The following is a 15520-nucleotide window of genomic DNA, read 5'->3' as shown; positions in this document are numbered from 1 at the left end:
GGTTTCAGTGCAGGTGCACTTGTGAATTGGATGAAGGGGATATCAAGTGGGTGTATTACTGGTGGACTTCAAGAGAACACTGATATTATGAAGCAATTCAGGTCATTCAGTAATACGTGTATTGTAGACTTTTCTTTGTTAAATAGTCCATATTTATATGTTATGGATATGTTATGGAACAGAAAATTGTCACTCCACTTACTAATTACCTCTTTAAACCAGTTCATGATTACCTTACATATACTTATACTTATGTAAGTTTTATGTGATGTCTTTTTAGAATAAGGTCAAGTAATTATTGTGTTTGTTTGATAAAACAACTTTTGCCTATGAACAACCTCTCCAAATAACACTTTCTGAGAAAAGCACAGAATGGAAATATCATTGACAGAAATAGCACTGCCAGCTGTAATTTGATTCTGTCTCATCTGCCTATTTTAGTTCTTCACACCCTTGGCTGGTTTTTCGTTTTCCATGGACACACAATGAGTCTCTCGGACACTTTCAAGTGGTGTTTTGGTCCTGAAACTTTACTTGGGGAAACTGCTCTCCCACATAAGACCAAATTGTTTTTTAGCATCTGGCACACAGCTATTTTTATCCACAATGTTTTGTTTTTTTACGAGACCAAAAAACACCACGCAACTCTATGTTTATGTGGGACAGTGAGTTGAAGTAAGCTATCAGTCATACGTTTGTGGCCTAACTCAAGGTGACTTTGTGTTTCTTCCAGAAAGCCAGAGAAAGGTATTCAGTACCTGACGGAGAGGGGGTTTGTCCCCGACACCCCTGTGGGAGTGGCTCACTTCCTGCTTCAGAGGAAGGGTCTGAGTCGACAGATGATTGGCGAGTTTCTGGGTAATCGACAGAAGCAGTTCAACAGGGATGTGCTGGAGTGAGTACCCCTCATCATGATGACTTCTCAGAGAAGCTATAAGCTTCCCTTAACCCTTTCAGTAACACTTTACTTGACGGGTGAGTTCATAACACATTCATAGCACCTGTCATAAACTGCACATAAAGCATTCATGACTGTTTCATGAGACATGACTCAACATTCATACCAAACCTTTCATGAATGTGGAAGACAGAACGACGACAGCTTGTCAAAATAAAAGTCCAACATCGTATTTGTGTAACCTAGATACCATTAATTTAATCTCTCCAGCCTTAATATTTCATGAATATCTTATGAAGTCTACATCGAATGTCACTTTACTATACAAGTATACATTCAGCTGACCCGTATTTGTGTAACCTGGAACGGTTGGACATTCCCAGTAGCAAAAGATGAGAAATCATGTGCATCATAAAACAAGTAATTTTTAATGAAACAAAAAGTATTTGCTTGACCATGTTCTGTCTTTTTGGCACTGGAGTAGGCCTAGCCCATTGACTCAGATGTGACGTGATCAGGTAAAAGGTTTGAATCAAAAACTGCAATGCTGCTTTGCGACTTTTTGGACTTTTATTTTGATTTTAAGTTGTCGTCATTCTGTCTTCCACATCATGAAAGGTTTGGTATGAATGTTGAGTCATGTCTCATGAAACAGTCATGAATGCTTTATGTGCAGTTTATGACAGGTGCTATTAATGTGTTATGAACTCACCCTTCAAGTAAAGTGTTAACACACTTTCTCATTTATGTGTTCTGTGAATATACTTAAATGCCTTTGTGTGAGAGTTAATTGTGTAAACTTTGTCACCTTACAAAGCAAATCCATTATGTCTACGATAACAATGGAATTTCGACAATGTGGATTGCCTTAGCACCAATAAATTTTACTTTTACTGTGCAAAAGGGAATGCTTAATTTCATATATCTGCAAATCACTTCCCATTAGCTAGTCTCCTAAGCTGTGCTCATTGTCATACAGTGTTTCACATCACCCCCAGGCACTGCGGATCTGTGCAAATAACACAATGTGTGGGTAATTAGGATTCTCTCAGACGGGGGATGCATTCTCTCTCTCTTTCTCTCTCTCTCTCTCTCTCTCCCTCTCTCTCTCTCTCTCTCTCTTTCTCTCCCTCCCCTACTTCTCTGTTGAGGTCTCTTTGGATTTAAGATCTGTGGTTGCTTTTACTGCTCACAACTCCGGCCTTTAACAAGCCTCCCTGCAGATGGAGTCATTTACTATCATTTTGTGAGCAATTTGATTTGCATAGAACTAATCAAGGCTCACCGCTCCTCTGCAAACCCTAGCAGCAGTTTAAATAGAACATGGAAGCCTTGTCACAAACAGGGGGAGATTAGGTTCTTCTTCTTCTTCTTCTTCTTCTTCTTCTTCTTCTTCTTCTTCTTCTTCTTCTTCTTCTTCTTCTTCTTCTTCTTCTTCTTCTTCTTCTTCTTCTTCTTCTTCTTCTTCTTCTTCTTCTTCTTCTTCTTCTTCTTCTTCTTCTTCTTCTTCTTCTTCTTCTTCTTCTTCTTCTTCTTCTTCTTCTTCTTCTTCTTCTTCTTGGTGACCCGAGGAGGCCAGGGAGGTGGAGGGAGAGAGACAGAGTGGTTAATGAATGAATGGGCCTCTGTGTTGCAGCTGCGTGGTGGACGAGATGGACTTCTCAGGGATGGAGCTGGACGAAGCCCTCAGGAAATTCCAGGCCCACATCCGGGTGCAGGGGGAAGCACAGAAGGTTGAGCGCATGATTGAAGCTTTCAGGTGAGGGCCGTGTGTGTGGGGAGTGTATGTATGTATGTATACTCAGAAGAGTTATCTCAGTGAAAAATGTGGAAAACTGTCTTCCTGCCAGTGTTTTGTGTTCCTGGACAGATTGTGTGTTCTACACACATGGGAAGATAATAAAGCTCTAACGACTCATCAGTGTTTTGCTGAATTGTTGGAATTCAGGGAAAAACTGAAGTTGTATAGAGAGTCATTTCTTAATAGAGTTTAGATGACACATGAATGTGATATGCGTGCAATGATCAGTGTTTTGACTTCCTCTTTTTAATGTGTGTTTCCAGTCAGCGCTACTGCATATGTAACCCTGGGGTCGTGCGTCAGTTCCGAAATCCGGACACCATCTTCATCCTGGCATTTGCTATCATCCTCCTCAACACGGACATGTACAGTCCCAACGTAAAGCCAGAGAGGAAGATGAAGCTGGAGGACTTCATCAAGAACCTCCGAGGTGAGTGACATGCTGAAGTGTTTCCATAGAGATGGAATACTAGGCATTATTATCATTAAAGCAGGAAGTAATTAAGTAATTGGGACCTACATCATGCGTGTTTAATCAGTTCAGATAGTTATAAATATTAGGTGTGTTAATGCACTGAATCACTGTGTTTTTGAGTGATTTTCAACTATAAGCATCATCAATTTCAGTCAAGTAGAAAGTCAGGAACACAGAAGAGGGTACTTGTTGCCACTCTAATTATCATATCTCTGGAATAATTTATAATTTAAACGTATTGATCACTAGACAGGTATTCGACTAAATCGCTGAGGCATTTCTTTATGCAGTGCTGTTTACACTGATGTTTATTGCACCACATAATAATTACTTGACGTTATATAACGGTTATATAATAACTGTTCTTTCTGAAGTCCTTGCACTTCAGCCAGTGAGTTTTGAACATTCCATTAAAGCATAGCTTTTAAAATTCCATGTTATATCTGTCCATATATTCTTTATGACATTTATTCTATAATGTTGTAAGCACACTGGCATGGCAGTACCAGCTGAAGGGCCAGACGTTAGTACTCTGGCAATCAGAGAAATGAGCACATACCTATTAACAAGTCCTCCAGGCCTCACTGGCATTAGAGAGTTTTGATTGAATGCCCACGAAAGCAGAATGGCAAATAGACTGTGCAGGCATTCAATGTATAATTTGTACCATTTAATCAGGGGAATTAAAATAACAGGGCAATTGATTTGCTTATTTGTGATGCAATGGTGTGTGAACAAGGAGTGCATAAAATATCTTCAGCAGCCTGCAAGTTTGTCTGTATTTTTGTGTCTCCTGTTATTTGTGGGTGGTTGTGTGTATGTGTGTCCTTGTCTGTCAATGCGTATTTGTCTGTCTTTTGTGTGTGTGTGTGTGTGTGTGTGTGTGTTTCTGTGTTTGCCTTGTGCACATATGTCAGTGTGTCTATGTGCCTTATCATACCTAACTGCCCTTGTTTGTTTGTGTGTGTGTTTGTGTATGTTTATGTGTGTGTATAAACATACATGTGTGTTTTACCCTCTATGCATTGGTATGTGTGTATTATGTGTATGTGTCTCTCTGCGTGGGTATATGTCCTGTAATGGCCTGCTGTTGTAAATCTGCACTACAGGCGTTGATGATGGCGAGGACATCCCTCGGGAGACTCTGGTGGGGATTTACGAGCGCATCCGCAAGCGTGAGCTCAAGACCAGCGAGGATCACGTCTCTCAGGTGCAGAAGGTGGAGAAGCTCATCGTGGGCAAGAAGCCGGTGAGTTTACCGACGTCGAGTGACGCTGCATCCATCGCTGCCGCTTCAAGGACATTTTTTATGAGTTCTCTACCCCCCATTACTCTCAACACTCATGGTCTCATCATCGCGGTCACGACATTAATGACGGCTGCAAACCTAAATACTCAGTTCACATCTTGGGAATAAGTGTGTATACCAATAGCAGGTGATCCTGGAGTGCGTTCAGCCCTGCGGTGTACTATATAGTTGTTCGGGAGTGAGTCGAGATTGGTATTAGGATCATCCGCTAACCGCATGGATGGATCTTAGTATTATCTAGGGTCCCCTGAAGCCATAAAACTATTAAACTAATTGCACATGGCTGGGAAAGGTGAAAATTACTGATAGAAGCATGTAACCCCATGTTCTAACATAATGAAATAATTGTGTTGAAAAATGGCGCATTTCAGTGGATCTAGCTGTTCTTGACCAAAGAGTGGCAAGATCGGTGTCAGGGTCACCTGTTAACTGCATGGATGGATGTTTGGAAGGTCTGGGGATTATGTAGGCCACAACATGGGGCTCTTTGAAACAGTACACTTAACGGCACATTACTTATATCAGTAACTGTCACCTTTCCCTGCGAGGTTGTTTGCAGGAATATTAAATAGATGTCTACGAACTATTTTATACAAATATTGACTTAAACTTAGATAGATAGACAGATAGATAGATAGATACGATAGATAGATAGATAGATAGATAGATAGATAGATAGATAGATAGATAGATAGATAGATATTTATTAGATAATTTAGGAAGGAATTGCAGAAGGCAAAGCCATTTCAGAGACATCGCCATTTGAAATACTCAATGCTGTAAGCAGAAAAAAAGCTTAAGCCAGCAGACCACCCCACAGATCACACTCCAACATAAAGTGCTATGCAGTAAGTCATGTCTAAGACCTTCACGCAGCACGCCTCTAACATCTTCCTGCTCGTGGAGAAGGGGGATGTTGTCAGTAAGTCACTGTTCCGTGGTGATGAATGAGTCGACTCTGTCTCCCGCTGACTCATGCATTTCTCTTCTTCTTCTTCTCTTTCTCTGGACTCCCTCTGCAGTTGTCCGGGATTGAGGCCGTGGCATAAAGATGCTGCCTCATCTGTTCTGATGTACACTTTCTATATGCAAGGCAATAAAGGGCTAGCGCAGAAGCAGGACCTTTAATAAACTCTTTGTTCTCTGGTCACAGCATGTCAGGGATCTTCTTATTATTCAGCTACATGGCCCTGAGAAATCTATGGAAGTGAATGTGCACCATAGGATATTCATGGTATATTACGGCTGTGTAATAAACATGCATTTTATGTTGGTGAATGTGTGTTATGGTACTAGGGTGGTCCAGCAAGCGCTACAGCTGGTTGTTTAAGTAAAGAATATGTTTCAAGTACACCTTGTTCTGTTTACCATATTACAGGGTTTCACATCTGTTGTAATTCATATAGTGTGCCCTTTCTTTCCCTATAAACTGGTGCTTTTACTGATGTCATAGTTTAGAGGTCAAAGGTTAGCTGTGGCAGCTCAGGCGTCAGTGTGGATCTGTAAACCTCTCTGTGACCTGCTCCCTCTGAGACCTATCTTTTTTTATAACTCATCATTGTTTCTCTCTCACACAGATTGGATCTCTTCACCATGGACTGGGCTGTGTAAGTTAAAGATCACCATATCTCTCATAATACAGTTATGTCATATTTTCCACCCAGATAGGCAAGTCATACATATGAAGGAGTAAAACAACTAATTCCTGACATTCCCCAGCCTGCCTACTGAAAATGGAACTGGTTAAGATTTGTTAATGTAACTAAAGCATATTAGCATCAGTGAATAAATCCCATTTGCAAATGCCGTTAGAGCAACATTTGTTTAAGTAATTAATTCAATAATGTGAGTTAAGACTGTAGTATATCATTTACTTTTTAAAGTATATAAGCCATATCTTTCATCCAAACGTCAAATATTTAGCCCTTTGTGTATTAAAGACTTCTTGTTGTTCTTCTACTAGTTAATGCATTAGATAATGCTTGTTGAGATGTTCTAAATGGAACATATTAGAGCAGAATTTTGATGATGTGAGAAGGAGAGGGGCTCTTGGGACTCTTGTTTATGGTCAGCAGAAACAAATTCCAGACTTGTTTGCAGAGTGTGAGCTCACCAAAGCACAGGGAGAAGTGCACAGATATTTGACATTTTCAGGCCAGCGTTAAGACATAATTACAAGAGTCTGGACCACACAAAGTCTGCAGATGCCTAGCGGTGTTGTGGACACAAATAGCATTACTCAGTGGTCTTTTCTAACAGCCATTTAAGTCCACAATAAAGTTGTCTGTCTACTGTCCATTGCCTGGAGCGCTTCAAACTCAGGATTAAGTGATGAATCTTTCAAGGGAATAATTCAATTTATGAGATCAGTTAAGCATGCACACACTCCTCTGAAGTAAGGAGACCGCATCCAAACTCTTCAAATGAATTCATTATTATTTAATGCAGTGAAACAGCCAACAGGGGACTTCTGCTGCTGACCATGAAAAGTCATTATCTAGCATCTTATTAAGTATTGCCACAGGCGTTCTCTGAGTTTATTATGTAGCAAGTTAAGAAGTGGAAAAGCTCGTTTTCAGCAAAACATAAAATAATATTTTGGTCGATGGATTCCAACCCATTTCTAATGCGTATGTAGATAGTGCCCTGTGACAGTTATTTTCATGTCTTCACTCTTATTTATCTATGGCAATGCCACAGAACTATTTTTTTGTATTTTTTTGTACAGGATTTTGTATGATTAAATACAACGTTACTGTGCCATAAATGACTTTGGGCTCTATTTTGACAATCAGAAACGCAGCGCAAAGCCCGACGCAAAGCTTATTCTTATCTTACACCCAGTCAGTGGCGGATTTTGTGCCATCCGCTTCACTTTTAAGCCTTGTGCCCAGGGGTGTGGCAGAAGGTGTGGTCTGGTGCATGATCCAAAAATCGCTGTCTTACACCCTCTTTAATTAATCTTTAATTATTACGCCTCTGACCAAGAAAAACCTGGTCGAAGGACGCATGTAAAGCTGAAGACGCACTGTCACAAGGTGTAAGCAGCTCTCATTCGAACATTATTGTGGTAAGGGGTGCTGTAGTGAAATATAATATATAGTATAATAGTGAAAGGAAATAACTGTGTAGAATTCTTTTGCCTATGAGACCACGGTGATAGTTTCACTTTGCCTTTGAGTTCAAATAATAGGCGAGTGCAGAATGCATGTAGTCACAAACGGGTTTCAGTAAAGCAAGGTTTGGTGGAATCCCTGTGTTCTATACACGGTATCGCATGCAAGCAGATTCCTTCAAATGCGCCACTGACTGGCAAAATACAGATGCGCTGCTTACTGTTAAAGGGAATGACAGATGTCACTCTCATTGGTTGAAAGGATGTAACGCCCAAAACACACCCATGACTGATTAAGAAACAGAAGAACACCTTTTTGAACAATGCGCCTGATATGTGATACTGTAACAAAACCACCCCAAATGTGAACTGGACACACCCCTAAATGTATTTAAGCTTTTTGCCACTGACCATGCGTTTTAGATTGTCAAAATAGGGCCCTTTATGCATAAGTGTTAAATCAATAAATATAAGTTTAGTCTGATATCAGAAGAATTACTTCCAGAAGTCCAACATCACTTTTTGAGAAGCAGATATCATGTAATGATACAGACATGTAAAAGTGTGAACTACACTGTGTGTGTGTGTGTGTGTGTGTGTGTGTGTGTGTGTGTGTGTGTGTGTGTGTGTGTCGGTTATCGTGTGCTCCAGGTGCTGTCCCTGCCCCACCGCAGACTGGTGTGTTACTGCAGGCTGTTTGAAGTGCCAGACCCCAACAAGCCACAGAAACTAGGCCTACACCAGCGGGAGATCTTCCTGTTCAACGACCTCCTGGTGGTGAGTACCACTTCACTTCCTTTACTCTCATCTTCTTTCTTCTCCTCCACTCTTTTGCCCTTCTCTCTTCTCCACTCCTCTCCTCCCTTCTTTCCTCTCTTCTCTTCTTTCCTCTCCACTCTGCTCACCTCTCCCTTCCTTTACTCTCATCTCCTCTCTTTACCCCACATCTCCTCTCTTTACCCCACCTCTCCTCTCTTCTCCTCTGCTCTCCTCTCTTTACCCCACCTCTCCTCTCTTTACCCCACCTCTCCTCTCTTCTCCTCTGCTCTGCTCTCTTTACCCCACCTCTGCTCTCTTTACCCCACCTCTCCTCTCTTTACCCCACCTCTCCTCTCTTCTCCTCTGCTCTGCTCTCTTTACCCCACCTCTCCTCTCTTTACCCCACCTCTCCTCTCTTCTCCTCTGCTCTGCTCTCTTTACCCCACCTCTCCTCTCTTTACCCCACCTCTCCTCTCTTCTCCTCTGCTCTGCTCTCTTTACCCCACCTCTGCTCTCTTTACCCCACCTCTCCTCTCTTTACCCCACCTCTCCTCTCTTCTCCTCTGCTCTCCTCTCTTCTCCTCTGCTCTGCTCTCTTTACCCCACCTCTCCTCTCTTCTCCTCTCCTCTCCTCTCTTCTCCTCTGCTCTGCTCTCTTTACCCCACCTCTCCTCTCTTCTCCTCTCCTCTCTTCTCCTCTCCTCTGCTCTGCTCTCTTCTCTTCTCCCATCTTCTCTCTCCTCCTTTCCTGCCCTCTTCCCCAACCCCCGTGTTTCAAAGAGCCCATAGGCCAAGAGGAATGAAAGATCCAAACAAAGCACTTTAGAGATGTTGAATGTTCACAACAATGTTGGCAACTTACGGTTCTGTGGCTTTTGCTATGCTAACTCCTACATCCTGTTTACATTCAGCTCTTACCTTGTAGGATATAAACCTTCTAGCCATTTGAATTTGTATTTGAATGCTTCTCTCAGAGTGATGTGTGTTATATTGGGTCCTCCATAGGTGACGAAAATCTTCCAGAAGAAAAAGAACTCTGTTACGTACAGCTTCCGGCAGTCCTTCTCTTTGTATGGGATGCAAGTCACTCTCTTTGAAAATCAGCGTAAGTGCCTCATAGAGTACCATTATTGAACCAAAGTGCAAGCTGGAAAAAAATACACCCACAATTAATTCTAGACTACGGAACTCTCCAGTTCAAATTAGATGACACGCCATGTACCAAATAGCACCTAGTTTATACAGTAGGGGCTAGTTTATAGGACATGGATTAAGCCTAGTCCCAGACTAAAAGATAACTTCAATGATGATCTCCACTGAAAAAAGCTTTTAGTGAAGGACTAATTCAAGCTGTAAACTAAAGAATCCCCTTTGGCTCTCGTTGCTTTTTATATTTGACACTGTTTGACCACACTGATGTTGTGTTTGCATTATGGCAGATTACCCAAATGGAATCCGGCTCACGTCGGCCATCCCAGGTGCTGACATCAAAGTCCTCATCAACTTCAACGCTCCAAATCCTCAGGACCGCAAGAAGTTCACAGACGACCTTCGTGAGTCCATTGCTGAGGTGCAGGAGATGGAAAAATACAGGATAGAGTGTAAGCACTCATTTTTTTTTCTCTCTAATCAACACCCCCCACCCCAGCCATCTTACTTTGCTCATGTAAACTCTGCAAACGAGACAGGCATGGCTCACAGGGTTTACGCTGCTCGGCAAAGCCTAGTGATGAGGGAGTTCAAAAGATCAGAGCTTGAAGCAAAATGGTGGACCATCTGCCTGAGATGATCCAGTCAGATCAAACGGCAGTTGGAGTTAGGGGGAACAGTTGGGAAACATCAAACAGGGACACTTGCTTGACTTTTAGCGGTTTGAAAGCTTTTTGGAGAGAAATATTATTCATTTTGCTTTAATCTACAGGAAAATGTTGATAAATGACTTCAAGTCAGGTAGTAGGTCACTTCACAGGAAATGCATACATTCATGTCATTAGTACTGAGGTTAGATTCAGCCATGTCCTTTTTCTAAATTTGTTGTTTTCTGTGTGCGTGTTTCTATGTGTGTGCGTTATGTATGAATGGGTGCGTTCGTATTTGTGTGTGTGTGTGTGTGTGTGTGTGTCTGTGTGTGTCTGTGTGTGTGTGTTGTGTGTTTGTGTGTGTGTGTGTGTGTGTGTGTGTGTGTGTGTGTGTGTGTCCATCCGTCCCTGTGTATGTGTATGGGCATGTGCGTGTCTGTCTGTGTGTGTGTATGTGTGGTGGCGGTGCAACAGCGGAGCTGGAGAAGCAAAAGGGTGTGGTGCGGCCCAGCATGTCCCAGAGCATGTCGGGCCTGAAGAAGGAGGCAGGCAACGGCAGCATGAGCCGTGCCAGCCTGGACGACACCTACGCCATGGGCGAGGGGCTCAAGAGGAGCGCGCTCAGTAGCTCACTACGAGACCTCTCTGAAGCAGGTGAGGGCAGAGGTCATGGTGGATGACACAGCATAGCAAATGAGCTCCCCTCAACGCACAGTACTATCCCTATGGGGCTGCAATTTAAAAGAAAAAAAAGCCTAAATGTAGTTCAGCAGTATACAGTACTTCTCCTAATCTTATTTTAGGCCCTAAACAAAAACAGTCAGAGTTAGGGGAGATGTTTTAGAATCAAAGTGTGGTTTGTAAGTTGTATCAAAGCCTAGCAGTAGAATTACCTGAAATACTGAAGCATTATAAATGTCTGGAATCCTTCTAAGATTGCTTTTGACCAGCAGTGGAGATCACAGGATAGTTAGGAAATGTATGTCATACAACAACAGTACACCAATCTAGAAAAGTGCTTAATTAAGAACACTGTGAGACCAGTAAGAGGGACAATTTTGTTAAACACAATTAACAACAGTGCCAGTAACATCACACTGTGTCGGATGAGTATAATATTGATGATTAATTTGTGCCATCTCTCCAATTACAGTGTTATAAATCTCGCCACAAACTTCCCAGGTGACAGCTGACTGGGTCTTGTCTGGCCCAGATTTGGCTTAGACATGCTGGATCAATCCAACCAGGGTCAGATTTGGGGAGTATTGGGAGTATGTGGTTTAGTGACCAACCTGGGTAAGCTAAGTGGTAAACCCTCTAAAGAAGGAGCTCTGTTGCTGGGGAAGGGTGAACTTGCTCTCTGGTGTTTTGTTTGGTGTTTGATTCAAATATCTACAAACATGACGTCAACCGGAATATCTTACCCCACCATTAAATCATCTGGCTTCTTTCTCAGAGTTAACTTACCCAGATTTGTCACTAAGCCACATACTTGGAAGACCCCTCTGGGCTGGATCTGATCTCCAGTCAGCTGTCCTCTGGTCTCCTCAGCTCTGTATAACTGTGATATTTGTGTGGTTTCACTCTCATTCATCATCCCTCCTCCTCCTCCTCCTCCTCCTCCTCATCATCTTCTTCTTCTTCCTCTTTCTCTTCCTCCTCCACACAATCCATCATATTTCTGTTCAATCCCTAGGTTCGGAATCATGTTTCAGTTCAGTAGCAAATCATTGAACTTATCAATCTCACTTAACCCAACTGAGCTTAATTGTGATCTTACTGATGTCACTTGAAGTAAATGTAGTCTAGTTAGATACAAATCAATACATCTCTTGCATTTTGTAATGTTAAACTAATATATCAACGCTATCACAGCTCAATTAAATTCACAGCCAAGCGCAAGTTATGTTTGTATTTTTGTTTGATCCTAGGGTTTGATCTAGCCCCATTTAAATAGTTTTTCACCACAACATGCCATCATCATGACATAAAACAAGTGTAGTATATTTTAGTATTTATATTCAGTAAGTGTGTATTGTGTCAATGAACATATTAATTCAGTTTTACTGATAAACTCATAAGCTTGGCTTATTTACTGATAAACTCACAAGATTGGCAGATTTTGAACCTTGAAAAGTACACTGAATGACAAATCTCTTCAAGTGACTCCTCAGATCCCCACTAAGCTGATCCATCAGTTGGCCCATTCAAGATAATGGAATGAAATCCATTTAGGGGTCCAAATCAAATCAGTTCAGCCAGACACCATTCAAAGATTTTATTTTCTGTTCTTTTACTTTTCAGTCGATTTTAACTTCATGAGCGACTAATCGTATTAGTTTGGGCGTTTCTTTTTACTTTGTTTGTTTATGTTTACGTTTTGTTTTTGTTGTTGTTTTTTTCCCAAACAAAGTATTGTGATCATTGTTTCCCCTCCACCAATCTTCCCCTATGGTAGATTTTGTTTCATTTTCTTTAGGTTACCCGCAGACATTGTACTCACTCGAACCAGGACGTGGCATGATTTGCTAGTCAGTGTTTCCTCATTGGCTGCTGGCACGGCGTGGCACAGTCTGTGTGTAGGGCTGCCCATCCTCCACTTCCCATTAGCTTGGAGTGTATCTGTATAAAATTCCATCATTGCTATCTCCGGGTCCAAAGTTTCTGTGTGTGTCCTGTCTCACAACGACACACACACACACACACACATTCACACACATCCCATATGATTGGAAGACACACTGCAGCCACTTCAGCCAGAGAAAACGTACAACCTTTGTAACATACAGTATTACACACAAAGTCAAAGTCAAAGTCAAAGTCAGCTTTATTGTCAATTTCTTCACATGTTCCAGACATACAAAGAGATCGAAATTACGTTTCTCACTATCCCACGGTGAAGACTAGACAGATTTTACCAATTTAGGTCCACAGACAAACATAACATTCAAGTAAACAAAAAAGTAAGTAAATAAGTAAATAAGAGGGCACATATAATAATGAAAAAATAAGAGCAGCAAAATTTGGTTGAAATTGTGCATAGACAGTCAATAAAATACTAGTGCAAAGTCAGGCCAATAAAAGGCTTGGGTAGTTCTGTTTGACCTAAGTAAGAAAGAAAGTGGCATAGTGGTGCAAGTTATGTAAGAGCAGCAGAAGTGTTGTGTTTTCAGGACAACAACACCAAGTTGTAAAGTGTACAAGTGTGCAAGTGTGCAAGTGGAGTAGTGCAGGCGGCCATTTTGGGTCCAATGTCCAGGATGTTATGTAGCTGAGGGTGGAGGGGAGAGGAGGGAGAGAGTTCAGCATCCTTACAGCTTGGTGTATGAAGCTGTTGGTGAGTCTGGTAGTGGGGGCGCAGGCTTCTGTACCTCTTCCCAGAGGGCAGTAGATCAAACAGATTGTGGCGGGGTGACTTGCATCACTCACAATTTTGGTCGCCTTTGGCGGGTGAGGTGGGTGGTGTAAATGTCCTTCAGGGAGGGGAGTGAAGCACCAATAATCCTTCCAGCTGTGTTCACTATGCTGCAGGGCTTTCCTGTTGTATTCAGTGCAGCTTCGCCCCACACAGCGATACAGCTGGAGAGGATGCTCTCAATGGTGCCTCGGTAGAATGTGGTCATGATGGCTGGTGGAGCACTTGCTCGCCTGAGTTTCGCTTGGGAAGTACAGGCGGCGCTGAGCTCTCTTCGCCAGTGATGCAGTGTTGGTGGTCCAGGAGAGGTCTTCACTGATGTGCACCCCCAGGAATTTGGTGCTGCTCGCTCTCTCCACCACAGCACCGTCGATGGTCAGTGGCAGGTGTTGGGTGTGACCTCTCCGGAAGTCAACAACAATCTCTTTGGTCTTGCTGACGTTCAGCAGGAGGTTGTTGTCCCTGCACCACGTGGTCAGATGGTCGACCTCCAACCTGTATTGAGTCTCGTAAGCCCTTAGTGATGAGACCCACCAGAGTTGTGTCGTCAGCAAATTTCACTATGTGATTGTTGCTGTAGGTTGCAGTGCAGTCATCGTCAGCAGGGTGAAGAGCAGCGGACTGAGCACGCAGCCTTGGGGGGCCCCTGTGCTCAGTGTGATGCTGCTTGAGGTATTGTTGCCAACACGTACCACTTGGGGCCTCTGACAGAGGAAGTCCAGTAGCCAGTTGCAGAGGTAGGTACTGAGTCCCAGTTTGTCAAGTTTGCAGATGAGTTGTTGTGGTATTATGGTGTTGAATGCAGAACTGAAGTCTATAAACAGCAATCTCACATATGAGTCTCTTTTTTCCAGGTGGGTGAGGGCAGAGCAGATTGCATCCTCTGTAGACCGCTTGGCTCGGTATGCAAACTGGAAGGGGTCCAGGGTGGGGGGGAGAATGGCTTTGATATGTGACATGACAAGCCGCTCAAAGCACTTCATGATGATGGGTGTCAGTGCCACAGGGCGGTAGTCATTGAAGCAGGATGGAGCAGTTTTCTTCGGCACAGGTATGATGGTGGCAGCTTTGAAACATGATGGGACGATGGCTTGCTTCAGGGAAGTGTTAAAGATGTCTGTGAAGACATCCTTAAGCTCCCCTGCGCAGTCCTTCAGCGCCGCGACCTGGGATGTTGTCTGGACCTGTTGCCTTACGGGGTGTTGATAGCAGCAAGTGTCCTCTTCACGCTGTCGGCAGAGAGGCACAGGGGCTGCTCATGTAGAGGGGGATGGGTCTTCTGTGGGCAGGTGCTGTTTTGTGCTTCAAAGCGAGCAAAGAAGCGGTTCAGGTTGTTGAGCAGAGGAATGTTGCTCTCACAGCTCTGTGGCGCGGGCTTGTAGTCCGTGAGGGCCTGAATGCCCTGCCATAGGCTTTGTGCGTTCCTGCTGTCTTTGAAGTGGGTGGTTATCTTGTGAGTGTATTCCTTTTTTGCTTCCTTGATGCCACGGGACAGGTTGGCTCTCGCTGTTTTCATGCCAGCTTCATCCCCAGCTCTGTAGGCTTTGTCTCTGGCCCTCAGCAGCCTGAGGACATCCCCTGTCAGCCATGGCTTCCAGTTAGCCCGAGTGATGATGTCTTTTGTGTGGGTCACATCATCGATGCACTTGGTGATGTAAGAGGTTACAAAGCAGTCTTGAAGAGCATCGGAGGCTCCCTCAGGCCACACTTTTACCTGCTTACGAACCGGTTTGTTCGCTTTTATTGTTTGTGAAACATTTACCCAACTATGTTTTTTGGTCAGTCAGCATTTTCTTGACAGCATTCAGCTTGTGTACTTAGCAAAGTTATCTCATATATATTTTATTTTGAGGCCTTTTCTTTTATGTTCAACATTTCCATTCCAAAGGCAACAGTTAAGTATTTTGGCTCAACATTTGGTTCCTTTTGTGCATAGAAACCAAACCCCG

General features: G+C 43.0%; 1 protein-coding gene across 11 annotated transcripts in view; it reads left to right on the top strand.

Moving 5' to 3' along the window:
- LOC125294036 (IQ motif and SEC7 domain-containing protein 1-like) overlaps positions 1-15520 on the top strand; it is a 121298-nt gene that overhangs the window by 99169 nt on the left and 6609 nt on the right. For all 11 annotated transcript variants that reach the window (XM_048242385.1, XM_048242384.1, XM_048242390.1 and 8 more), the window contains 9 exons: positions 734-895; positions 2535-2657; positions 2963-3129; positions 4284-4423; positions 6061-6090; positions 8250-8375; positions 9363-9462; positions 9797-9958; positions 10631-10810. In XM_048242385.1, coding sequence (XP_048098342.1) covers positions 734-895; positions 2535-2657; positions 2963-3129; positions 4284-4423; positions 6061-6090; positions 8250-8375; positions 9363-9462; positions 9797-9958; positions 10631-10810 — 1190 coding nt within the window. The remainder of the gene's footprint in view (positions 1-733; positions 896-2534; positions 2658-2962; positions 3130-4283; positions 4424-6060; positions 6091-8249; positions 8376-9362; positions 9463-9796; positions 9959-10630; positions 10811-15520) is intronic.

The sequence above is a fragment of the Alosa alosa genome, chromosome 4 (assembly GCF_017589495.1).
Source record: "Alosa alosa isolate M-15738 ecotype Scorff River chromosome 4, AALO_Geno_1.1, whole genome shotgun sequence".
Taxonomy (NCBI): domain Eukaryota; kingdom Metazoa; phylum Chordata; class Actinopteri; order Clupeiformes; family Clupeidae; genus Alosa; species Alosa alosa.
The sequence above is the reverse complement of the archived record's forward strand: the minus strand, read 5'-3'. Positions and strand labels throughout refer to the sequence as shown.